Genomic DNA, 27,745 nt, shown 5'->3' with positions numbered 1-27,745 from the left:
ATATCACACATAGATCACCCACAGAAGTCACTACCAGAACTCAGCTGAGTCTCCCCTATCCTGGAGAAGCAAGAAGAACACAATCCCCTGGTCCTTTCCTTTGTTCTGAGCTTTGGTCTAAGATCCATGCAAAAGCACATCAGCTATCTCCTGCTGTTTATAATCCTAGGCCTGATTTGCACATGCTCTGTGAACTTTTGCACTGCATTTCAAATCACAAACAAAACCTCAGAGTAAGTCTCTGCAATAAGAACTGCTTTGACAGTTGTTTTTTTTTTTTTTTCACTAGTGCTTACAGAACTAGGTTGAAAAATGAAAAGAAAAAAGCTATTATGAAAATTCAATTTAGTGACCACTGAAGGAAAACAGCAAAAGCACACAGTCCATTAACTGTGATTCTTTATGCTATCTCTAGGCAACTTTCTGCAGAACTCTGACCTTTCGTTAGAGAGAGTGAAACAAGGAATGCCTACTGGTGATCTAGGTTACTTCATACTGTTATTAAACAATCTTTAATCCTCTCTTTACAGTGACTTCAAGGTTTTCTCCTCAAGCTCCTCTGCAGCAGAGAAAGGTCAAAACATCAGCCTAGGACACCCAGTCACTAATGGAAAGTCTATCTTACAGAAAACAATTCAAACTTTAAAATACCAAACTAACTAAATAATATGCAATAGTTTTTACTTCAGGATAAAAATAATGCAACATATGCAAAAAACTATGACCTAACATGAATAGCATCAAATATATTTTCCTAAAAAAATTAACAGAGCTTCTCAGACCACCATGGTTGATAGAAAGTTTGACAATTTCATCTCTGGCAGAAGCAAGGCTTAATACAAGCAGAACTGCCAGTTCCATAATTTATAAAATGATCTAATTAGGCCTTTCATTCATCCCTGAAATGGTATGCTTACACCAGAGAGTGCATTTTTAGTTTTTTTGATGGTAGTAAAACCAAAACACATTTATGAAATCAAGCTGTGTGATTCTGTACCTTAATGTGACCTCCTGGCTTTCTGCTGTCCCCTTTCCTAATCAACAATTTTCTATTGTCTGCTGTCCCACTATACCCTTCCAATAGATCTTCAGTGAGACAAAAAAAACTGCCCCAAAAAATTACATCCTTAAGATTATGCTTTAGAAACAATCTTTAAATAAAACTACTAAAAAATAGGAAATTCTGATCTAATTTTAGCCATTTTTGTTTCCTCTGACACCAGCACTCAGCTGTATTTATTATTTATTACCTTACATACATATTTATATATGTGAATAGAGATTATTTTGAGCCTTGCCTTCTGACAGTCAACAAGATGCACAGAGAAAGTCTGGAGAAAAAACTTTGTGTGTTTTCACAAGACATTTTCACTCCCAAATACTCTGCAGCAATCATGGGCTGCAACTTTCCAAGAAGCAATCACTGCTCTGCACATAAACGTCCTACCTCAAAGGTGAAGGAAGGAAGGAAGGAAAAAAGGGAAAAAAAATCTGTGTATTAATATTAATAGAGATAAATGGATTTATAGCAATCCATGTCTGCAGCTCATGGCAAAGCTGAAAGGCAAGACTGTATCCTGAAACCAATTTTTCATGGACAGAAGGGAAGGCAGCAGGAAAAATGAAACAGGAACCACCTTCACGATGTTCCTCTAAATAAAGCTTCTTCAGTGATCGATTTATTGATTGTTTAAAAATAAATAAAGGACATCACAACTGCCAGTGCCTTACAAAACCCAGGGGCCTGTGCTCAGGGTACCACAAATCAGATTAATTCACACAGTTTAACAGCCACAGTTCATTGAAACATCTACACGGCTTAACCAGCCTAATCACAGGCATTGAGCAGCTCCAGCACAATGTTTACAGCCTCTTTCCTTGCAGGGGATTTCTCAGGGTTCTCCAAATCACCAGTCCCTGCCTTGGCAGTGCATCCATTATCATGAAGGACAGCAGAGGCCACAGGGCACCTCCCTCTACCTGCCCTCTGGGAGATCTGAACTCCAAACCCCAAAACTGTGACCCAGGTCCCCTGTACAGGGTCCTTCCATCACATCCACGTAGCCATCTGTTCCAATGGAAACCTTGACAAAGGTTTGGTTTACAGTGTTGTCCCTTGTATTCCTGATTCTGCAAAGCAAGAGTCTCACCACACTTTGAGAAGGGGGACAACCCACAACACTCTTACCCCAAAAGATATTTCCCTCTGTCAGTGGAACAGCCCCTCAAAAATGGCTCCTCATATTGAAACGTGAGTATCATCTTGGGACACATTTATTCCTCACTCTAAAACACAACATCTTGATACACTAAGAGAAGTTCGATCAGAATTAGTTTGATTAGAATTAGTGTGAATCAGAATTAGCACACTGTGAAAGCACTGCAGTGAATACTAAGTCAAACACAAGATACCATTTGCTTCTACCTGCCCCCTAGAGCAGAAACACATCTGACCAGTCCAGCCTGGGCTGCAGAAGACACAAACCATTTCCTTACTGGTGGTATTGAGTCCTACAACAGGAGATACACAATTTTTAAAGGTAAGGCTATGAAAATATGTAAGTTTGCACAGTCTTTAGACACATCACTTCAGGAAGAAAACTGTCTAAACAGTAATAATTAGCCTGCCAAGCTCCTCTCATTGCAGCCATGACAGTTACTGGGCACAGAATCAGAGCAGTCTCAACAAGATGCCCCAGGGACGGGCAGACAGACACTCACATTGTCAAAGCCTCAAGCTCTAATGAATTAATTGCCTCTCCTGGTCAGAGAAAGGCTGGACTCATGGGGATGTTCCCAGTCCTGTTAAGATTTAGGCCTGGAGCCCAAAGACCCAAAGAAATAATTTCTGTGTAAGTGCACAGAAACCAGAAAGGAAGATGAACCATGGCCTACTTTTGTTTGTCTCACCATATTTAAATTATGTATTCAAAACACCATGGCTGGCAGTCTCAGGGTTTTTCTTACTAAGGTTATGAACCATAAACTTTAGTTTAGCAAATTACTAGTACAGATACAGACTTCAAAGGGCTGCTAATTATCACCACTATTAAAAATCTCATATTTAATGTTTTCCTGAAAGCTCTGAAAACAGCTAATCTCAAGTTTTATCCAATTTGGTTTTTTCCAGTCATTTTCTGGTTTTACCTACTTAGGGAAACAGCTTGAACTCTGTTAATCTTATGCACCACATACAAGCCCTCAAAAAGCAGGTTAAAACCAGCAGGTTTAGACTGTTTCTTTGAGTCCTGATTTCTCTCTTACCATGCTGCATCCCTAATTATCCTCAGGACTGTCAGCCTCATATGCTGACCATGTCCCACTTCTTTACCTGCTTCTCTGCACATCCATTGGTGCAAGATTCTCCCTTGCAGAGACCTCACCCACAACCGTGAGGAGATCTGCTCTCACCTTCTGTCACACAAAGAGCAAATGAGGAATAGTTGAGGAGTGAAATATCAATTAACAGTGTGCAGCTCAGCTACCTACAGCTCTGCTCATTAGCTGTGTTTCCTGCCACAAATGTCAGTGGTGTTTAACAGCTTGTTGGGAGCCATGTCTTGTCCACAGCTGATTGGGCTCTATAGAAACAATAAAACTGACATAAGGAAGCACATAACAGTCTGAGGCTTTTTCTCCCTCTAACAGCAGCAAACCTGTTAGCATTTACCCAGACTTGGTGTTTTCTTCTGTCCCTCCTTCCCTCCATTTCTGCCATGCAAAGAAGATGCATTTGTTAGCCTCCATCTACCAGGGAAGGCTCTCTGCAGGCTGCCACCAGAGCACTGTGCCTGCTATCCCTGGCACAGCAAGGCAGGGGCTTTATTGCAACTCCTTAGGCAAGGAGGAACTTCCACATGTGCCTCTGCCTCACCTGCAGCACTGCCACTGAGCACAGCCACATTTCTCATTAAATCCCCTGCCAGCACACAGCTCAGCAATAGCTTTGAAGAGTTTCCAGAGCAGGAATAATTTCAGCTGTATCCTCACAAACTTAAGTTTGTCTCTTGTTTGTGAACAGAGCCATATTGGAGGATGACAAATTGACAGGGTGCTAAAGGGGAAATTTTCTTCACTCCTCTGAACACTTCCTATCAAATGGGATCTGAAAGCTGGGTATTTCAGCACTCTTACTTCTCCTCAGGACCTCTCACACTTGCTGGCATGGGAAGTCCACACTGTGTCCAGCAAAGCACTATCCGACCCTGTTCCTCCCTCCACCTTGAGCTGGGGCAGGCACTTGCTTCAGCCTGCCTGGTTTTATACGGGGGAATTCAGATGACAGGTATTTATGTGCTTGCCATTAAGTTCCACATCATTACATGAAGAAAAATTTGCATAATATAGGACTGAAATACATATAGAATTTACATTCACATTAATTAATAATATCTTCTACCAGACTCTGCCATAAAGATTTGACAGTGGACATTGAGATCTAGCAGTCAAACCCCCAAAAATTTACTTGGAAGATAATCTCAAATTAGGTTAAATATTCAGAATGAAAACTAGCTGAAAACCTGTAAAACACAGGCCTGGAGGAATTACCTCAATCTGAATTGAGGTCTACTGCACTATTATTTCAAAAGCTGTGCTCAATCCTACCTTGAAACCAACTGCAAAGTGAAATGATGAACAGCAATGTACCAGAATGGCAAACAAGTGTTAACAATATCAGCTTTTGCACGACAGACACCCTGTCCTCACAGATCTCCAAGTGTTTTAAATCCTGCCTTACCCATTATATGTAACTAATTAATCTTACAGTTCTTGAGTTGTCTGTCAGCTGGGAACACGTTCATGACATTTTCAAGGGATGCTGAGTTAGGCTGAGCTGATCATCATCAAGGTAAAGAATATAAGTGGGTTTAAAGTTATGAGAAACATGGACAACATACAACATCAAATTCCATTTAAAAGAGACATGAACCAGTACAGTTGGGAGAAAAATTATCTGAAATAATGATAAGGAGAGAGAAACCTGGAAAAATGTAAGACCTGCACTGCAGAAGATGGAAAGCTTGATGAGTTTGTACCAAGATCACAAAGCTAAACCAAGGAAATTTAAACTTTAATGTAAAGAGGTACAGTCTAAAAACCCAGCCATATTAGGAGTGCTGTATCTAGGAAAGGTATCATATGGAACAATTTCATGTGCATTTCTGTCATCATCAGCAAAATCCTAAACTAGAAGGCATGACTTCTTCTGCCTGAATAACTCCATTCCAGTACTGCTAATGTATCTTGCACACCAGGATATGGTATTAGTCTTTACCTCCTGCCCTGACTGGCTGCATAATATGGCCATATGCTGATGAAAAACTGCCATGCTCCACCCCAGGACATATGCATTTCAATGGGGATAAAAGGAATTTCTGTATATGGACTTTGTACAGGAAGTACTGCAGATTCCTTTACGAAGAGAAGCACACCACAGACCTAAGACAATATTATTAACAACCAAAGTTGTGACTCTGCTTTCTTTAGTTTCCAATAAAAAAACCAAGTTGTCCTTTTTAACAAGTAACTAGCACATAAATAACTGCTACTAAATTCAAAGCAGCCAGATGAGATGGTGCTTAGCAGAAGAGGTAACAGGGTGGATTATGACTCGTGTTTGAATAATGTTTAGCACCAAGAACAGGAAAACCATATTGTGCAATTCCAGCTCCTCTGAAAAGAGCAGATCTTTCTTATTTTGGTTTTAATTATATATATCAAGAGAGAGAAGCCAAATTTGAGGTCAATTACTATACTGGTAAAATTCAAGCAGATGTAGGATTGTCCTCTAGATATCAGTAAGGAAAAATGTGATCATACAAATAATCTGTAAACATACATAATTCATATTTTCCACTTATCACATTTGTATTTCACTACCAAACACAGGTACCCCATCTGTTTCCCAGGACATTCAAAGTCAGCCTCTGAAAATGCTGCTTTCTATTGCTAAACACAGCTATTACAGACAGCCCTATTCAGCTTTTATTTGCAAAGCAAATAACGTTTTTTATAGCAACTTCCTTTATATCTACATTTTTGCCAAAAAGCAGGGTCAGGGATACCAACTCAATCTCAATTCCAGCTCTCTTGGATACCACAGCACTCAATTTACATGGAGGAATGAGAAAACAACAAAGTGATAAATTTCAACAGAACTGAAAGGTTTTTAAGAGAAGGAGGAATTGGGGTAGAGCTCTGAAACAACAGATTGCAGTCATGAACTCTGGCTAAGAAACAGAGCCACAGGTGGTGGAGCTTGGCAGTGAGAAGCCTGAAGCCACCACGCTGCCTGCAGTGTTGTCAACAAGAGAGCTTGTAGAGGAGACATCAGTCTGTCTTTCAATAATTTATATGAAGAAAACACTGTGAGAAAATAACAACACATTTCTCTACCACATCTACTTAAGCAATTCTAATATCCAGGCTGGTCATGCCACTTCAGGTTGAGTCCTGGCCTCAACAAAGCAAGTCAGGGTAGGGCAGAATTTGAATAGGAGCAATCAGGTTCTACGTGCAAGTTTGCAGTGGGTGTTGTGCAGTGCAGTAAATGGCTCTTACTTCTCCTTCAACAGCCTGAGGCCATTTTAGACTGTTAAAAATAATTCTGAAAAAAATATTTAAAAACTTATCTGGTAAAAGGTCAAACTTTATCTGGTTACCAGCATTCAGGTGGTCAAATCTCTTGCAGTCCAATCCCAAGATGGGGGTGGTCCTTGCTATTTCTAAACTTATTTAAGAGTGTAGCACAAGACTCTGCACTGCAGAAGTTAATACCAATCCATAGTGAACTGTTTACTTAAGAGGATCAAATCTACTCACACATTATGAATGACCACCCTAAATGGAGGTGGGAGAGGTGCAGAGAATGTGTGACTGTGACCTTGGAAGGCACAACTATCAGAATCTACTTGGTTTTATATTAGACATATTCCTCCAAGCAAGACAGAAACACAGCATGTCAAGAATGAAGACGAAAAATATTGATAAAAACTCACATATAGGGAATGACCAAATTTTTAGATGTTGCACTTTGAGATTTAGAGGACTAGAGCAGCTGTGAAAAATCAAAGCAAGGCAAGTAACAGGGACACACTCTTTATACATACATTCAATTCCAACCCTATAAAACATATCAAAATATATTTTTGGCAACTGCACATTTCAGTTGTTTGTTCAAAATAACTTGGTTTTCCATAAGGCTGCACAAACACATTTTTAGACACTTGTATTTTTTTACTTTTCCAAATTCATTAGCAACCATGCAACTACACAGAAATAACATTCTGTTGGGAGCTTTCAATCACAAAAAAAATCTGTATTTTTGCATCCACTGGAATAAAAATATTTTACTTTGTTGCATTAGCATGAACACCAACAAGCCTAAAGGAGCGGAAGAAAAATATTTAAAACCAAGCTGTTAAGCACTGGGGAGTAGGCAAGAAGGGTTACACTTTATTTAGTTTTAGACATAGATGAAAAATATTTTCTATTTGAATTAGACTATATTGGTCTTGGCTAGTGGTAATTAAATGTTCATGAGGTGCATACTAACTCATGATTTCAATAATAAGGATACAGGAAATTTTTTTCCCCTGTTTTGAAATCATGCAAGCTTAAAAGTACCAACTTTTAAACATAAGTTTTAGATCTTTTGATACTAAACTTCATCTGAAAATAACTATACACTATAAAATTCACAATGCTCTTTTAATTTAGGTTTTAATTTTCTTAAAATTAGGAAAGAATCAACATTGGTATCTATTAAGAAGCAAAACATTCTGAACAAGCAATTAGAGAAAGTTTGCTGCCTCTCTACATTTACAGAAATGTTCCATGGAAAACACTTTTCTGAACCTTTGACTCTTTTATACATCTTTGGAAGAGTAGGATGGACAATCCACTTCAGTCTCAATGAGGCATGTCAAGTTCCTAAAAATTTAAATACTTGACATTCTAAATTGTTTCTTTTGATACCACAGACCATGCTTCTACTCATCCACATTGTGTCACAAGGAATCTTTGTGGCCCATCTGGGTAACAAAGAAAATACAGTGAAATTTTTCTGTTCAGTTTCCTGCTACAACAGTGGACACAGCAGCATTTCACCCTCTGCAAAATAAAAAAGACTGTATGGCAAAAGGTGCAACAGAGAGGAAAGTTCACCTGCAGCGTGACGATGTCTTGCCGAGTGAAGGGCTCATCTGTCAGGAGATCCTTGTAGCTCTTTGGTTTTATGTTCAGCTGCTCAACTGCCTAACAGCCAGGCAAAAGACACAGATAGCAAAAATCTGATTCTTGTGTGTAAATATTAAAAGTAAATATGTGATATCAATAAAATCTTGAAGACCAAATCATAAAGAAAACAATTTCATCATCTCTCTCAACTGGCAGCTGCAATATTTTCATTGTGGGCTTTAACAAATGAGCAGATTTTGTCCCTCATCCCTACAAAATTTGACAGTTTTGTGTGGTTTGTTGGGTTGTTTTTTAAAGAGGAGTTTTGCAGTCTCCATTCCACAGATATGCCTCTTTACAATAATGCATATGGATTCTTTAATTGAAGGATTTATTTGCTACTGAAAAAATAAACCTTGCTTTTATAGAAAGGACTATGGAAAGAAGTCACAATTAAAATTCCACTTGGGTTTACATAAATGCTCACAAAACATGAATAAAAATGCAGTTTAAGTGTCCATTAAGCATTCTTTCTCCTGTTCCCCCAGCTCCAGCTAAAATGCTCTTTTTTATTCACTGATATAAATAGAAATGAGGCAATTTGTGGTTTTGTGATGACACTGTATCAGAAAGGACAACAGAAAAATTTGTCTATTAATTCAACTGAGAAGCATACAAAAGCTACTAATTTTGAAACACAAGACTCAGTACATGCAGATTAACTTAAGAAAAAGATTTAGAAATCCAATTTAATTCATACTCTAAAGTTGTTCCTATTTTGAAGGCTAAAGTTGGACAACAATTTGTGAAGTCAGTTCATCTCCTGTCCTTTAATTTCCCTGGCTGCAAAACAAGAACAAAATTTATCTGTCTTTCTAAAACATCTTGTGATTTTAACTGAAATGCATCAAGTATAAAATATTAATAATGAAATGCAGCAGAGAACTTACCTCATAGGCAAACACATTTCCAGTAGTTTTGATGGCCACAATATGGGAGTTATTTGTAAATACAGTAAACAGCACTGGACAGTGGTACTTGCCTGAGAGAGGAAAAAAAGTATAAATTTCACATGGAGGTCTGTAACTGTTTTGAAATAGCTCATTTCTCTGATCTCTGTGGATGTTTACATTAGTTTTTAATATAAAGTGTAACTTCAATGTGTATTTAATGGAGTTTTAATAACATATTGATTCTCCAGTGAGATAAAAAGTGCTAGAAAAAGTAACAGTTAAGACAGCTGTAAAACAAACAAGGAAAATGTAGTTTTGAAATCTATTGCCTTCAATTCCCTAGCACAGAACTTTGTCCAACTTGCTTGATATTTATGAAATACCACAATATAATTGTTACTGTTGTGACCAAAGATCTGTTGATAACATGAGCCTGTACCTTGTAACATGTCCAGTGCTCTGTATCACTCTTTCTCCCAGGAATAAAAGTTTAGCTCATAGCCTACAGAAAAGTTCACAACAGCTGTTGTGCTTTAAGCAGAGGGGAGCATTTTGTATTCAAATGTGTCAAGCAGAATGCCATTAAATCTGAACACGTTACTCAATAAGGAACCCAGCTTCTGCTCTAATCAAGCTGTGAATTTTCCCAGGAGGGTCAGCATAAATATTAAACAAGTCAACAGCAAGCAAACTGATGGGAGGCAATGTAGGAGGAAAAAGAAAAATATCTGGATAATCTCAGCAGAAAGCAATTAGAAGGTTATTAATACTTGATCAGTTTGCTAGACATGGGGGTTTGGATGAGATTTTTGAAATAAGTTGGGCCTATTTGGTTCTTTTTTTCCTAATTACCATTAGAAAATCAAAACCAGCAGGGAGGCCAGAACAGGCTGCTCACAGCACGTGTAGGGACAGGGAGACAAACACCTGCAGAGACTGCCCCCTCACTGTGCCACCAGAGACAGCTCTGCCCCCCTGCACCAGTCAAAGCTGAGGACACTTTTGTTAATGCCACCAGGGCTGAAGGAAAGCCACTGCCACAAGGGACTGAAACTCAAGAAGTTTAGAAAGGGATTTTTGCAAGCGGCATCAGGGTATGGCACAACTGATGGATACAGAAACACTGGTAAAATGGGAGGTTCCAGCTTCATAAAAAAAGAACAAGCCACCATATTGTCAGCCCTAGGAAAAGCAAAACTGCTGAGGGCACACACATGTTGATCTGGACAGAAGGTACTCAACTCATAGGTGACTAAATGTGAGAAACTGCAATGCCCAAAGACCTTTTACATCATACTTCTGTGTGAACAGAGAAGATCCTGTATACACAGAAACCATACCATTTTATGATTTAGAGAAAAGTTAGCTGACAGACAGAAGTGCAACATTTGATTTTTGTCTTTTGTTGCATTTGCCCTTGATTGGTTAACGACACAGAATGCACCTTTTTAAGGAAAAAGCTTCTAAGACTCTATGGCTGTTGCCATTCCACTCCAGCATTATGAACTGGAGTTCTTTAGGGTAAGCACAATGTCATGGTATCTTTCAAAAGCCTTGGACTATTGATCAATTTTTAACACCCTGCTCTTGAGACAGATGGAACACAAGGCACAGAAGAAATCCATCAGCTACAGAAAAGAGCTTGTAATCCATAGATTTTGGTAAGATAAGGAGACAGACACTCCAGAATTTTATTCCCACCTAATCTTAGCCATTTTCATTTCAAAGAAATCATTATCTGCTTTGTAGAAGATGAATTCATCTCCACTCCTCTGATTTGTTCCTACCATGCTCTCTTAGGAGGTTGATTTTATATCTTGCAGAAATAAAACTCGAGACAGCTGTCTTGTGTGCTTCTATTCATAAAATCCCACGTGTTTATTTAAGTCTAATCCCTTTTATAAACAAAAAGCTGTTCAAAACCAAGTGAACAGCAAATATTGCCACAGGCAAGTTGGAAATAAGATAACATTACAGAAATTTCACTTTTTCTGATTCTTTCCTTAAAGTAAACAGTACCTTAGTGCAGTAGCAGCTATAGTAAAGTGAAATTGCTGAATAATTTACAGCTCCCCAGTGTAAAGCAAAACAGAAATGGAACTTTGAAGGTAAACATATCACTCACAAGAAGCAATTATTCTACTCAAAAAATAAAAACCATGATAGAGAACACAAACTACTTAAGTTCTACTTACTCACTACTTCTTCTACTCACAACATGAGTAAGACAAACCAGAATTTATTAAAGCACTCATTAAGGAAAAAAAACCCAACAAAACACCACCACAGAAAATTACTGCACTTACCTTCACTGTTTTTAGCAAAATTCAGCTTTATAAGTGATTTGGCATCTAGTTTCTAAAGAAAATAAACCATTAAAAAGATTAATCATAACAGAATGTAACCATGGAAATAAAAGGAAACTGCAACATAACTGTTAGGATTTCAACAGTACATAATTTATTAATAATACATTGCAAGCTATCTGAAGCATCAGAACCCTGGGAATTCAAGTCACAGCCCACAAAAGCAAAGGCTCAGGGAGCCTGAGAACTGGGATAGGTTTGTTTACAGGGCTGAATTTGACACAGTACAGCGCTAACCATGGGGAATCAGCGCGAGGAGTTGCACAACTCCTTGCACAGACTGAAAGGGGAGCTTGCATGAAAAGCTAAGAGGCAAAGATCATTGCTGCTGATCAGAAAGGGCAATTCAGCAGGGACCTCTGATCAAAGTCATAAAGCCAGCAAACCATTTTGGCAATCAAGCTAGATGCCTTCTCTGAAATAACTGCAATTTTCCTTTTACTCAGGAAACGTGCAGCACAGCTCACATGACAGCCAGCAATAACAAGGAGAAATGGAGGCACAAGTTCTCTGGAGAGGCACTTGGGGTCACAAAGGGAGTCCCAGGAGGGATTTTCAGCCACTTAACCCCCAGATAGCAATTCCACTGAACAGGGAACTGAGGTGACAGCCAAGGCTGGGATAATGTTCTCCAGCTCTAGAGAGGACACTGCAAACTCAGTCACTCCTGCTCTCCCACACCTCATCAGAAGCATGTCTATGGCAATTTCCTGATGCTCTCACTCTGGAAGGGTTTTCTGAAACGGAAAGTGAAGAGCTGTTGGGCTGCCAAACATTTCTGGACAATCAGGCTGCTCCTGTCCTGCAGCCTTCCCTAAGACATGGAAGCTGTAAACACACCCAAAATAACAGTGAGCCCTCAGTAAAATGCCAGGCCCCCAGTCATTCCATGGGGTCAGTATGTGATTTGGGTACATCACTGGCAAGACAGGACACATCATGACCTGGGTGCCCTCACCAGCACAGCCCACTGGGATGGACAGGTAATGCTTTACTGTGGCACCCAGCTGGAGATAAAAGTGCAGCCCAACAAGATGCAAGGCTGAGTCAGGATCTGACACTTCCAAAAAAACAAGTTTTTGATTGTATCAGCTGTCAGAGACAGCTTCACTGCCAAATGGATCCTTAAAAGCACACACAGCACAGGCCTTTTAAAAGAAACAATGGGTTCTCTTCTCAAAACATGCACCTGAAGAGATTAGGGAGGTTTTTATTACTCAGACAGTTCTTTATAAACAGCTACAAGTGGAGATCTGCCAGCCCCGGTGCTGACACTGCTACTTCAATCATTATGGCAAAGAGCAAGAAAGAAAAGTGTGAAACTAAGTTAGTGGGCTTTCTGTGCCTAATCAAAATTCATATTCTTGGTTTACAGAGTACATGTTATGACAGCTGGACTCACTCGTTTACAGGAAGGTGCTCCTCAAATTGCTCTCAACCAACTGGCAGGCTCATTTGCTGCCAGAAAGGTAACTACCTCTCTCATTTATTAGCAGGAAGAGCAATGAGAGCTAGTAGGAATAAGATAGGAAGGGGAAAAAAGAGGCCAGGTTTGGTTACACTTAGTAATGGGATAGAAGACCAGTACCACTAATTTTCCTTAAGTGGATTCTCAAAAAATCCCAAAACACTCCAATATCTGCCCACTGCTGGGGTACAAAGAAGGACAGTAAAGGCAATGGCACCTTCTGAAATTACTAAGTGAATGCAGAGCTTTATTTATGTATCTTCTTACAAGAACAAATTTATTAAAGTAGTAGTAGCAGAACTGCAGAGTTGCCAAAATGAACATCTGATCCCGGACAGATCTGTTCAACCTAAACAATCATTAACACAAAGCAGCATCCATCTGTGCACATTGTGTGCAACAGCCCAAAAATCATGTTTCAGAAAAAGCTTCTTTAGAAAATATAACCACTGGAAATACTGATAATTTAAAGAAAGGTCCTTAAATTATCCTCCTGGCACACCTGAGCTATGCCCAAAACATATGAGCACCTTTAAAGAGAAATGGAAACACTTCTGTAAGAAACAGTTTAGCATCTTTAAAGATTCAGATTTACACCTTGACAGAAATTTTGCAGAAAAGACAGACTAAACTGCTGTGCAGACTTTAAAGGTAGCAAAAGCTGCAGTGCACTGTTTCATCTGTCAGCCTGTGATGTATTGTTAGAAGTGCTGCCAAGTCCTCGGACTCTCACTCCGTGCCCAGGGAAATAGTATGGTATTTCAGGTCATACCTTTCCATAATATAGAAAAAGGTTATTTTTCAGCCTCAGTTACTCATGGTGCATCAGCTGCTCATGCTGGATCCGCTCCCCACAGAGACCAGCACTTACACAGTCTTATGTCAACAGTAAATAAAAAACCAGTGACTGTCATACAGGACTTGAATACTGCCTGGAGTGAGAATTCTGTAGTGAAGTGCTGTATGAAACAAACTTTGATTGCCACAGGCTGGCCTTCTATCAGGCCTCTCTTGAAGAAGTGACCTTGGCAGGTCAACTCATGCCCTTTGGAGCAGCTCTGTGCTTCAGTTGCACGGCAAGGCAAGAGGGGGATTTAGTGTTTTGTCAAAAGAAATCTTTGGCGCCTCAGAACAGCAAAACCAGATGATGATGTGCTACAAAGGATTGCTCAATGCCCAAGACCAGGCTACAAGATCTGGCAACTGCACACAGAGCAGCCACAGACAAGGGAGTCCACAACCACGACTTCCAGAAGTTCAGTTTTGAAACACCTACACATTACCCAGGACAGTGTAAAAGGACATGATACTGGCAAACTGTATAATACCATTTTTTCCCTCTCACGTTCTTCATTTCACACAAAAATAGGATTATCTTGCATGTGGGTGAATCTCCTTTTATTTATTCTCCATCAAAAGTCAAAGCTTTCCAGGCACCATCACACGGTTTGTTGCCATGGAAATGACCGTTATGCCACAAATGGGTGCTGATTTCACGGGGAGACAGCAGGAGTGAATGAATCCTAAAATGAGTTAAAGTACTTGTTTTCATGTATTTTTTATTATTAATAATGCTTAAGAGAGAACAAATACTGCGTATGTAGCTCAAGTTCAAAACTATTTTCAACCTGAGTTTCCCTGGCACACACCCATCATCCAGTTTCAGCCACGCTCCAGTTAAGAAAGCAAGAGAAAAAAAAAGTGTTTATTAAACACTTGATCTAATTAAATTCTAAATTCCTAATGACAATGAAAAGGCCACAAGCATCTGCCACTTCCCTTAAGCAGAAATAAGAGCCGCATACTCCCTTCTAAAAATATTTTATGCAGAAATACTGGAAAGCAAACGCATTTCATGGCACGTAGTGCCAGCTGCTCCACAGCAAGGAAGGGCTAAAAAAAAAAAACAAACGCAAAACCGTGCGAGCTCTTTTCTCAGCTGACTCCTCTCTCACAGGCACACTTCCACAAAGGCAGCCAAGGCTACTTTTGGCCATGACCTACTTTCCTGCGGCAGCGAGCAGCCCCACTGCTCCACACGCTCTCATCTGTCAGCTGCCAGCAGCGGCTCCTGCGGGATCCCAGGGGCAGCATCCTGCACTGATACCCGGCAGAGGTGGGGACGCCACCGAGGTTAGTGGGGCACTGTGGCAGCTCGCGGATGGAACACGCCGGTTGTTCGGAATTAAATCGTTCTCTGTCATCGCTGGGTGTCTCATGCAGATATGACCTACAATCCCCACGCATCAATTAGTTACACTCTCTGAATCGCTTTGGTCTGTGGCTGCACGTTCTTCTCGTTAATAAGGCTCTGACCCTGTTGGGTACGCACCAGCCTGAAAAGCAATCAAAAAGGGCTCCACTGATTCTCTACCCACACATGGGCAGAGTTGGTGATGTGCAGCAAGACCTGTGTTAGTAAAGACAGACTGTTCCACCCCACCAAGAGCAACTCAGTAGGTGTTCAAATATTCAGCACTTGGGGATTGGACCCCCTGATCAGACACACTGAATAGGCTCTGCCAGGAACACACAAAAATCCAGGGAAGCTGGTATGGGGCTGTGTGGCCAGGTTTTGGTACTGGGGGGGCTATAGGGGTGGCTTCTATGAGAAGCTGCTGGAAGCTTCTGCTGTCTAGCTGGCTCCAGGATGGGACCGTCAGAAATGGTGGTAAGGCATCTGGGATGACATATCTAAGAAGAAAATCTCTCCTGGTCCTTATGTCAACTCATGAACTTCCAGTGACATTTTCTCTCCCCTGTCCAGACGTGGAGGGCAGTGAGAGAGGGGCTTTGGTAGTGTCTGGGGTCCAGCCAGGACCAACGCACTACATGGGGAAAAATTAATGTGTCACATCTGAACTGGTTGCTAACAAGAGCTGGCGTGGCCATTCGATGGTTTTTCATCCCACCAAAACAAGAAACACAGTTACCTCAAGCAAAAGAGAAAGCCAGAACAAATACTAACATTGAAATACAGTGTTGCCTACCAAGTACCAAACTTAGCCTAGCAACAGCAAATGAATTTTGTGTTACATTCATTGGTTCCTTTAAAGATGAGACCTGTTACATGTAACTTTACATACAACTTCCCATTTTAAGAAGCCCTCTTACAATTTTCCTTGCAATAAAATCTTCCCCAAAAAATGGGGACATGAGTTCAATGAATAGTACTGGAATAACTCCATGTATAATGTTACTTATTTCAGATTTTGTAAATGGATTTAATGATGATAAAGGGCATTGGAAATCCTCAAGTCAACACATTAGGGTTTGCAGTTGGAAACAGCAGCACTGTTTTAACCAGATAAGCCATCTATATGTAATTTAAACTCCATGAAAAATTTGGGTTCAGCAGCCAAGAGGCCAGAACAGTCTCACAACTCAAGGTATAATTTCTGTGTTTAATTCAACAACCAAAATGCTCAATATTTATCACAGTTGCCTGCCTAATGCTAAAAAGATACCCTCAATTCACATTCTTGGATGAAGCTGCTGTTTAACTGCAGTTTTCATGTACTGCTGAGCTAGAATGGAAATGGACACAAAAGATCCTTCATTACACACTTCTAGATCACTGTATTTACATATTTAAAAGTTAATTAAACTGACACCATATGGTCACCAAAGCCTTGTCCAGAGAACCATAAAGATATGCTTGATAACACACATGGTTCACAGATACCAGCAATAATGCTGCTCTATCAAAGAGCACATTAACAGAAATTACCATGAGAAAAAGACATGTAGCTGCATTGCAAACCTGCAGTCTTAATGCAGTCAAGAGTCTACCAATCCAGAGACCCACAGCCAAATACAGCACAGTTCAAGGAAAATAAAGCTTTGCAGAAGCACCAAAAATCTAGTCTCCAATTTTAGTGAAAAACAGGCAAGTAAAGATCTCTGGGAAACCTCATGCTGCATCTCATTTAAGGCTAGAGCGCTTCACAGCTGCTAGTTTTTCAAGTGTCACAGTCACAAAATCCCGTCCAATGTGCACACTTACACCAAAACACAGAAAAGGAAAAGAAGAGACCATCTGTTCAGTCTGTAAAACCTAGATGCAACTAGTTTTTTGCTGTAAGGGACATAATGCATTAGAAATAATGGCAGACACGTTTATCTGCCTGTGCCCAGACATGGGGTACTGGATCAAACACTGCCCACCACCACCACAGTCAGCAAGGTGTGAAGGAGGAACAGCAGCTTGGCCAGTGACTCATGACACTGGAGGGTTTTAAATGTCTTTTTTTGATAAAGCACTTGAACAGTAAGTAGAAGCAAATCTCATCTTCTTTGCCCTCACTGTTTCCCAAAGATACAGGGAATTGAAAAATAAATCCCCTTTATAGGACAGATAAAGGCCAACTCTTAGTAGTGCTGGGTACACTGCTGTAAAACACACAACCAACTCTGGCAAAGAAAGAACCAACTATCCATGTTTGTCAGCAACAAAGGAGAGTGAGAAATTTTCAGAAAATCCAACAAAAGAAGGAGTTATCTATCAGGATACAACCCAGTGGGATTTTCATCCCCTTGAACACCCCTGTGTTTTATGACCATTTCATTATGACACATGATTTCCCAGCCATTCCTTGGGGCAGAAATCATGTCCTCATATGTTTCTATCCAGGGGCCTTGAAAATTTATGACCACTAGTCAAATATTAACTCATTTAGACTGTTGACTAAAAGCTAATAATTTCTGAGGCCAATGAGGTAAGACGACACGGTTCAGTTGCTGCATATTGAAGAGTTCATCTCGTTCAAAGTGGATTCTGGGCATTTGAGCAGCAGCCTGTCTGCTGCCCCAGACAAAAATGCACCTGGAGAGACCTGCTTAATGACAACAGCTGTAACCAACCCGTGTCTGAAAGGCTGCTACTGCCCACAGAAACACAGGCAGCAACATTCAACTGGAAACAACAAAAAAAAAAGAGAAAAGGAAGAACTACTGCTCATCCTGGCTAACTCTAACTCATAAATAAATACCTGCTTCTGAAATGACCCAGCCTACCAAAAGAAAATGCAACAAATTCTCATTTTCTCAAAGCACTCTTCCTGTCTCAACTCACACACTGAAATGTTTTTGGTTTTACACTATCATGTGTAATATCAAAGTATTTCAGACAGAGATTAGACAATATTCCCACCACTGTACCAGCCATTCACACAGCATTTACTGTGTATGATTAAGATTAACTCTGTTCAAAGAAGATAGATTAAAATTTAACAGATGTGCAGGAGAACTGTGACCATGTAGGGTATGGAGAACTTAAAGGAATGAAGAACATCTGAGAAGAAAATACAAGTCTCAACAACAAAATGTCAAGAAAACATTAAATTCCTCCGTGCCAAATACACAGCTGTAAACACTAACAGAGAGAAGCACAATTTTGGCTCCAATACAAACAAGACTAAGTTGGTCAAACTCAAAATTTACAAAAGATCTGTATCAAATGAAAAACCATCAGCAGAAGCTCTCAGCAGCCACAGCAGGCAGAAAGCAAACACTGGTTCGAGACAGAGCACGCAGTTTGCAAAGCAGACTGAGAGAGCCTAAGACCTCAGACAGACTTCCAGTTTTCTGTTCCTGATCATTTCACTCCTCTTTCTGCAACACACAAAAACCAAGATGGATTTGTCTGAATCATTTTTCAACAACAAAGCTTCCCTTGGTTTTATTTCTGTAAGCTTTGTTCTCTGCTCTGTAATAAGCTATTACTCACTCAGAACAAAATTGTATTTCCACCCCACACTGAAACTTTTCTTACAAATAAACAAGAAAAAACCTCTCACTGCAAATATATAGGAAAAATATGGTAAGTTTAATAAAAGGGGAATAAAGGGGACAATTGACATTTAAACTTATGAAATATCTGAAGACCTGAGTTGCATCAGACAAATTAATAGACTTTGAATTTCAAAGCTGAAGATGTGCCGACTTCTTCTGACATGTACGTGAAAGGAGTTCTCTAGAGAAAAATTAAAATTCTCGTTTAGACATCACTCATATTACATCCAAATGAGACCTGAAGTTACTGATCCACCTAAATGATCACTCATTTCCAAAGCCCCAAGGAGAAAACACAGCAGACTACTTGGATTTCAGGTGCTGTGCTCTGACGTTGAGGAAAAAAACTATGTGAGAGAGGTATGACTCACTCCTAAATTCTACATAATGAAAATCATCTCAACTGGTCAAACTATTTAGCTCTTAATTAGACAGTCTCAACACTCTAGATATGGAAAACTGATTTGGACATAGCCTGCCTGTGGATGTCTCCACAGCATTCTCCTGCTGGTATTTTGTATCCAGACAAAAGATGAAAATGCTCAAAGTAAGCACAATTTCTTTGGAAACAGTAAGTGAAGAAAACTTCTCAAGACAAAAAGATGAAAAAGCACAAGTAAAATCTGACTCCTGCTTCAATGTGGCATTTTTGAGACGCTCATCAGAATTGTGAGGTAACATTACCAGGTTACAGAAAGGTCTGAACAAACACTCTGGAAATGCATCCCACTGAACATTATCTATGCTATTGCATTTTCCTGACTCCACTGCTACACGGCCCTGAAAGAGGGCACCTTCAAACCACAGGGTTTTGTCTAATGACATCCATTATTTGCTGCTCATTATCTAGAAACACACCTGGAATAACACAATTAAAGCAGCAATCTGCAGTAAATTACCATACAGACCATATGAACTGATTTAAAAGCCACTGTCACTGTCGATTTAGCCAGTAAGGGTCACAGGAAACTGGAACTTGTTCTCCTCCCAGTTCAGGCCCAAGATTCACTCCGCTTGACTCAAGGTTGGATGAGTTTTGTCTGTGACTGTGATCCCAACACCTCTGACTCAGTAATGTGTAAAGCTCATCCAACCCACTTTCAGGAATCCATTCCTGCAACACAGGGACCCTGCACTGATTATGTGACAGAGGTGGAAAGCAACTTGTAATGAACCATAAAGTCCTGGCTGGAACTTAAACTGTACTTTAACACCTGTTCTACTCGGTATTTCCCACATTGCTCAAACACTACAGTTTCTTTATTCAGAATATTGCAAAAGTAGAAAAAAATACCTAAGCCCTGTTTCTCATTCCATTCACTCCCCAGGTGAAGAAACAATTATTAATGTTTTCTATTTCTATCTCTATGCTCTCAAAATACAAACATGGTAAAAACACTTCTATGCTTAAGGAAGTTTCACCTTTGCTCCAATTTCTGCATCCTTTTCAGACAGGATTTCCCTTACTTAAATAGCCAAAGACTTTTCTAGTGTGTTAAAAAAAAAAGCATTGTAAGGTTGTTTGTTCATTTTTTAAGTGGGATTAACAAATTAACAGTAAAAGAAGTAATCTTCTTCATATCCTCTTCATTAAACCAGGTCAGCATGCTTCACTGAAAAACCAGCAACTGATTTCTATGAGACCTATGAGACTCACTGAAATCTACTTTACCAAACCAAAAATAAATCATGATTTCAGCAGCAAAATGCAGTAACAATAGCCACCAACATTTGGAAGATATTTAAGGAATGTGTTCGAGAATGATTTTCCAAGTTTTGAAATAGCATTTAGTTCCTATTTTTTTCTTTTGTGGGTAAGAAGTTACAGGTTTTGAAAGTGCCTGTAATTATTACAGCAAGCATCATATCAGTAACCTTACTTCAAACAAATGATTGAAAAAAGGGCACTGTTTACATTCCTGGTGAGCAGTGCTGGAGGGAGGACATGTCCACTGCAGGCTGTCATTGCTGCAGGGCATTTCAGGTACAAGCTCTCTGGTGCTTCCAAACCTGGATCAGACAGGCTTAGTGCAGGAGCCAGGCACCTGTGCTGCCACAATTATTTGATCATGTTAGTCATAATTTCAGCCCAAGTCAGCTTTATTTGGTAAATACAGCATTAAAGAGTGTGGGAGAAAAATAGCAAATATTTATACTGTATACAGAGCAAAGCTTTGTGTCCAGCTCTCTCTTTTTAAAAGGGAGATGTCTCACTGGGAAAAGTCAGGAATTTTTAGCCTTCTGACTCCAAAGCTGGTTCTCATTTTCCATGTCAGTGGTTCTGCCTTCTATTACTTCATCATATGCAATCAGACTCCTCTTTATGGTTATCTTCAGAGGCAGACTAAGCAAAAGGCTTTTCTAACCTGTAAAAGACCTCAGATTTTATAAAAAATCTCCTTCTTAACATACTGAGAAGCTAAAACCTTGTGACACTTAAGAAAATGCCCTCTCTGGCCTGCAGATCTGGATCCTAACCCTGCACAAGACAGGGCACAACACAAATTCTGTTCTGCCTCATTCAGACCAGAAATGTGGCTCTCAGTCCCATAAATCCACTGCATGGCATCTTTAGGTCTCCTAACCTGACTCAGGCCAGGTTAAATCAACTGGACTGAATCAAATTAACTGGCTTTCCAGTGTCCAAAAGAATTAAATTCCCACAGAAACGGGTGAATGAGGGACAAAGACAGCAGTTACTTCTGAGACAAGGGAACAGAGCTATTTGCCCAAGGTTATAGAGCCTTGATAGGGGCTGAAAGTACAGCCACAACAATCTGGCCTGCCCACACACAGTCAGAATGTCACTGAACCAGAGTGGAAAAAATAGGTATTGACATCAGACACATTACAATGCACAGGAGGAAAAACAGCTCAGCCCACATAGAACATATCCACACGACAAAGAAAACCAATTTCCTTCAAATTCCTGTCAAAAGGCACACTGATCTATCATCTGTTCATACTGGAGATTCCAACCAAGCAGACATGCTCTGGCCAATCTCACTCCTTGAAACAGGTATCCTGAGCCCAGCTGGCTGCCTCGTGTGGGCATGCTGGTCAGGCTGTCAGAACGTCACTACATGAAACGTCCTGGCAAGCCTGCAACTCTCTGCAAGCCCAGAAAGCCAAAGTGCTGTTGTCAGTAAAAAGCAATGAGCTAACTATCACTTTCCACTTTATTTTATGCAATTTTAGCATAAGGATAAGCCAGAGCAGTGTCCTGACAAAGCTGACAAAAAGAGTATGTGAGACAATGCCAACTGACAGACTCTAGTTCAGCTGCGAGAAATTCACTGCTTCTTCCAAAATTATTGGTGTAGCAGTAAAACAAGCATTTTTTACCACAATGCATTGTTAAAAAGGGGGTGGGGAATAAATCTAAAGCTCATGGCAAATTCTAAATAAAGGTCAACAGTGATTGCAGTATTTCTTTAAAAACAAAGACTAGTCCAATAGTTTAAGATTCAGAAGGACCAGAGAAGTCCCTTGTACATCAGTTCACAGACATCCAATTAATACAAGACTAGCACAGTCCTACCCCGTGGAGCACAGCAAAGATAAATATATTAATGACTGCAAGGCTCTCTAGCTCTCCACTGAGGGGTCTACTTCAGAAATAAGACAGCTAGACAGAACTAGTGAGTGCCAAGAGTGTACCATTAACACCCATTTCCAAGTAGTCTATTGACTTCTCTAAAGCATCTGTCCTGTGGAAACCACAATCAGAGAAGTACAAGCCACAAAGGGTTTCATTACTATTTTTTACTTCAAGACAAACAAATGGAAAAATTCTCTGGGGCCTCATCACCAACCTGTGCAAAGTAAATCCCTAAGTTAGTGTACACAACATGGCATTGCAGCTGATCTGGCTCAATTCCTTTCTAAATAAACCCAGAGTCCTGAGTTTCTCTAAGTCACCAGTTCATTACAAAAGGTACTTCCTGGTTTCCATGTACAGGCTGCACAGGGAACAGAGGGTGTACAAACAGTGAGAGATTCAACAGAGGAAAGAACCATCCAGAGATGCACCAGCTCAATTCACTGACTTCCTCTGCCACCAACCCTGCCTTATCCCAGCAGTCCTATCCCATTCCTGCCCAATGCCTCCCTCCTCTTCCCAAAACCTGAGCTACCCCTCTGAAACAAAGTCTAAATTACAATCCTTTCAACCCCACTCTTCAACTTGGAGCTCCACAGAGCTGGACACAGCAGGGCTGTGTGCTATTCTGGAGAACAAGTGTCTCCTTTTTCTTCCAATTGATCTGAAAGACCTTAGAACTGTGGAACAGAGAGCTGTACAGCACTAGTCCACCACAGAAGAAGAGGGGGGAAGAAAGGGCTCCCCAGACAGTGACACAGAAGAAAAGTGAGGGGATGCACATTGAGGAGAGCTGGAAGAGCACTGCAGATCAACTACAGAAACACAAGTCTGGAAAACTAACAGTCTCAAGGCCTGAGTTCATTCAAGCACTTATGGTTCACCAAGTATATTCTGCACAGTTTCCCTCTCTCTCCTTTACACAACACAGTCAGGCATGTTACACTTCTTGCTTAGCACTTACTCAGAGCAATTTTAAACCACACCATGGTTCACAGTCTGCAATGAGCTGCTCGGAGTGAAAAAAATTGATCTGGTAACACCCCAAAACCCCTGGCCAATGCAGCGAGCAGCAAGGTGGTGAGAGGCTGGCAAAAACAAATGAAATAGTTGTAATTTCACTCCTTAACAACACACTGGCCTCTTCATGTGTGAAGAAAGACCTTCAATCACCTCACCACTGCACAAACACACCTGCAGGAAGATATTAAGTCTCTGCCAGGCTGCTGATGTGTAGAGTTTGGAATGTTGCATCAGTATTTAGCTTTCCCTCGTATCTCTCTGACAGGAGAACCTTTAATCAAACACAAGGTATTTCAGAAGGAATCTCACAGCCCAGAGCCAGGGGCAAACCTCACCAATCCCGGGCAAGGGCTGCCACCCAGTGCCTGGAGAAGTAACTGCACACACTGAAGGAAAAAAACAATCGCACTTGCTCAAGCAACAGCTTCTGCTTAAAATTTTCCTCTATGCACTTTAACACATCAGAAATAAAGATAATTCCAACAGGAAATATTTCCTGTACTTCATGTTTATTCAGTGTTTTACAACTTCATGCTGCTACAGAAAGCAATCCCATCATAATTATCATTTATGCAGAAAAGAGGGGGAGAAACCCACAAAGGTTTCTCTCACAGTGAACCATCATGACAGAAGCTTTCTGAAATAAAGTTTCAGGGAAACTCAAAAGTTGTTTGTAATGTAAGCTTACCACTCATAATATCATCTATTAATCTCCTTAATCTGCATGATGCCAAATATCCTTTGGGTTAGGAAACATTGCTGCAAATTTAATCCCAGATGGAGAGGTGCCAGCCCCTTGCCCTGCAGGGACCAGAACTGGGCTTATATGAGGAGCAGACTTTTCCATTAATGACCAGTCAGGCTTTCTGGGCAGCACCAGCATGAACAACAGTTTGTATTTCCATGTGTACAGATGTTAATTGTGCCACAGCTAGAAGGCAGGCAAGATACCCTAGGAGTTCATATAAATTAACCACTCACCTCTGCCCTATTTACAATCAGATTACAAAAAATAGAGGTAAAGCTCTCCTTTCTTCCACACATCTTCTAAACTGCACTCCCATTCAACTTCTTTTGCTTTCACTAAGGTACTTCTGTTTCTCTAACACATTAAACAAAAAACTGAGCATAAAGAAAGCAAAGACATGATGAGAATCCACCCATCATTACTTACTTCTCCTGTAATTGGATTGGTTCCATATTTCTTTATCCAAGGTACAATGCTCCTGAAAAAGAGAAGGGATAAAGTGATCCATGACAAGCACATCAGAAACCTCTACTGATGGCCATGACTGTTTTTGCCAACTTGCTAAGACCAAATGATGGTTACAGAGGTGTAAACAGTGCAACAACACAAAAATAAAGGTAAGTACAGGCAGGAACTTACAGGATGTCAAAGACTGTCCCATCTGGTGTGCAAACTGGGTATTCAAATGGCTGCAGAGACAAACTAGAAAAAAGAGAATACAATCTTGTTAGCAAAAGCAGCTGGAAATCCCAATGTAACATTCAGCATCCCCAGTTAGGGATGCTCCATAATCCTGGGAGCTGTTAGCTCATAGGTGTGGCAGGCACCTTCCTGAACCACCCAATTTACAAGGATTTCTAACCCACTTCTAGCAGCTCTCTTCCTTCACCTCCTGCACTTCAAGCAGTAAATCTAAACAGAAAAAAATAGCAGAAATATTCTTCAATCTACCTTAATCTCTATCTTAGCACGATGAGTGACTGACCAGGCACATTCTGGGCAGGGACAAGCAGATTTGAGCCCTGATGACACAGATTTGAAAGACTGGGATGTACACAGTAATTGTTCTGCATTATTTCATCACTTGTGTATCCTTTCAGCCATCAGCTCCAACCTCTGCAGACACTGCATGGGTCATGCAGACTCTGTTTCAGTTTTTATTCAACTTTTTCTTGCCACATTACAGCAGGTACAAGTCAATGAAAGTAACTGCCTCAGAAGAACATGGCTTTAGTTCACTGTCAACAGCCTGATAAACAGATGTGTCATTAAATAATGATAATGTAAAACTGTTGTCTTACCTGCAGTGATCAAATGATAAACGTCTAAAATTGGTTCGTGGAAGGTCTGTTTATGGAAAAAGAAAACCCACACAACAGATATGAATAAATTCACGTATTCTAGGTAGCAAAGAAACATTTGAAAGTTACATATTACTACATAAACGGTGGCAATTTACTGATGACAAGGATAAACACCCTAAAGCCTGCGAAACTGTAACTAAAATTTCTGAACTGAAATTACACGGCCGGAAAAAGATGAAAGCAGAGCAGTGACAGAGCGACAGCGCTGAGTTCAAATGTTCAATTAATGCTCGGGCTCTGTCCCAGCAGAGGCGGGGACGCTCATCTGACCAGAATCGCTCATCTGGCACTTCTGAGCAGTACCGCGAGCTCAGGCCCAGCCCGGGGCCCGCAGCGCAGCCCCCGCTGCCCCGGGGATTGAGGCAGGGCCCGTCGCCCCTTACCTGCTTTCTTGCCGCCGTAGAACTGCGTGTACTCGGCGCACGTGATGTACCTGCGAGACAGGAGGGTCACTGAGGCACAGCACAGACACGGCCCCGCACAGCCCGGCCCCCCCGCGCCCCTCGCTCACATCTTGTCCTTCTGGTGCTGCCGCTTGCCCATGGTGGCGGCTCGGCCCGCTCGGCCCGCGCCGCGCCTCAGGCCCGCCCGCGCCTTCCGCCGGGTGCGCCGGGAACGGCGGCCGCGCGGAAACAGCGGCGGCGGCAGCGCGTTCCGGGGCCGCGACGGGCCGGGAAACAGGCCGGGAAATCGGGGAGCTTCGGCCTCCACAAGGTTGGTGGGACCTCAGAGCGGCTTTCCAGGGCTTCCGCTTCGCTAAAACATGTTTTCGTGTCTGGAATTTAAAGTCTTTGTATTCCTGGGCTGTTAGGTAGTGACAGAACCTCTCAAGAGAAAATGGGTACAAAAGCATACTTGGTGTCTTAATATGGATACAGCTCTTCACAAAAAGTATTTCAGTGTCTCTTCAAAGATGTAACAATAAAGAATTTACTGTCCCTTAGATAATTAGCTTTAAATCACCTTAAAGAGCCTTCACTACAAGGCTGAACAGAGGATGGTCAGAGTCCAGATCCCTTGCTTTTAGCAGGAGGAAACAGCCAGTTGTCCTGGAGCTTTCACTTTACCAAACACCTCCAAATCCATTCATGCTCCTTTTTTCTTTCCTTGCTAAACCATCACCCTGGCAGCTGCCTACACAGAGCCACTGGAGTGTCATCCATGCAAGTGGACAGCCTGACTGCACCAGGCTCGGGCCAGGCTGCCCTTCTCCCCAGAAGATGGTGCTCAGCTCCTGCTTTGATTTCATCAGCTGGTCCTTGGCTCATCCCTCAGCACAAGGTGAGCACAACCTGCTCTGCTTGCAGTGGGTTATACTAAACAACTTCTAAAGTCCATGATTCTGTGTTACAGTTCTCCTCTGAGGAACACAATACTTATTCCCATGAGTGCAGTCTAATTGGCAACAGCAAATGTATTATTTACTGCATTACAACTGGTTGTCACTCTCAGACTCCTTGGCCACAGCAGCACAGCTACTCCTTGCCCTGGCTGAGGGTGAAGGACATTGTTAAGATGTTAAACCTTTTACAAGGGTTTAAATACACTTCAATTCTCATAATCAAAAACATTTCAAAGCAAGGCATTGAGGCACACCCAAACAGCAGGGCCTGCAAAGAACCAACAGCTGCACTTGCTCCATCCCCAGCACCACAGATACTCTGGGAAAACAACTTGATTTGCTTTCAGTAGAATTCCAAAAGCCCTCCACAAGGAACGTGGCCATAACTGCTCCTTCCTTGCTGCAGGGCAGGCACTGTGGTCAGTGTGAGATGAGCCTTTTTGGCTCTATCTGAGATGATGAGCATTCCCACACAGCTCCTGCTCCCTCTGCAGAGATGGGCTCCAGGGACAAACGCTGCAGCTGTCCACAGGCATCACCAGCACTTGTCTGATCACACTTTCAGAGGGAAGATCATCCAGACAGAATTATTTATTTCCAAACACTTTACCGTGATTCAGCCTGTGCTGACATTCCTGGAGATGCCTGTGCTCTTTGTAATAATTCAAGACCATGTTTTTGCTTTTTGTTTTTTTTTAAACCAATGCAATGTTCTTTTATTTTGTACTTACAAAAAGAGCCACCCCATTGTATCCCTCCCCCTCCCCCCAAAATGCCTTTTACAAACATTGAAAAATTAAAAACCTGATGATGACATGTTAATTTGGTAGAATTACTTTGAAACATAGCCTTTGTAATTAAACTCCTACAAGATGACTTTGTAGTGATAGCCTGATTATTGACCAAATA

The 27,745-nt window shown here is 41.1% G+C and overlaps 1 protein-coding gene across 1 annotated transcript in view; it reads right to left on the bottom strand.

Annotated features, from left to right (window-relative positions):
• The window catches only part of PPIL2 (peptidylprolyl isomerase like 2), a 67,029-nt gene extending 40,948 nt beyond the window's left edge, over positions 1-26,081 (bottom strand). The window contains exons 1-8 of the mRNA XM_033075941.1: positions 26,006-26,081; positions 25,878-25,927; positions 25,432-25,477; positions 24,770-24,832; positions 24,557-24,608; positions 11,438-11,489; positions 9,129-9,220; positions 8,167-8,256 (exon numbers count right to left, since the gene is read on the bottom strand). Coding sequence (XP_032931832.1) covers positions 8,167-8,256; positions 9,129-9,220; positions 11,438-11,489; positions 24,557-24,608; positions 24,770-24,832; positions 25,432-25,477; positions 25,878-25,927; positions 26,006-26,037 — 477 coding nt within the window. The 5' untranslated portion in view covers positions 26,038-26,081. The remainder of the gene's footprint in view (positions 1-8,166; positions 8,257-9,128; positions 9,221-11,437; positions 11,490-24,556; positions 24,609-24,769; positions 24,833-25,431; positions 25,478-25,877; positions 25,928-26,005) is intronic.
• Between the last annotated feature and the right edge of the window lie 1,664 nt (positions 26,082-27,745).

This window comes from Catharus ustulatus, chromosome 18, assembly GCF_009819885.2.
Source record: "Catharus ustulatus isolate bCatUst1 chromosome 18, bCatUst1.pri.v2, whole genome shotgun sequence".
NCBI lineage: Eukaryota > Metazoa > Chordata > Aves > Passeriformes > Turdidae > Catharus > Catharus ustulatus.
Note: the sequence above shows the minus strand (reverse complement) of the source record. Positions and strands in the feature narration are given on the sequence as shown.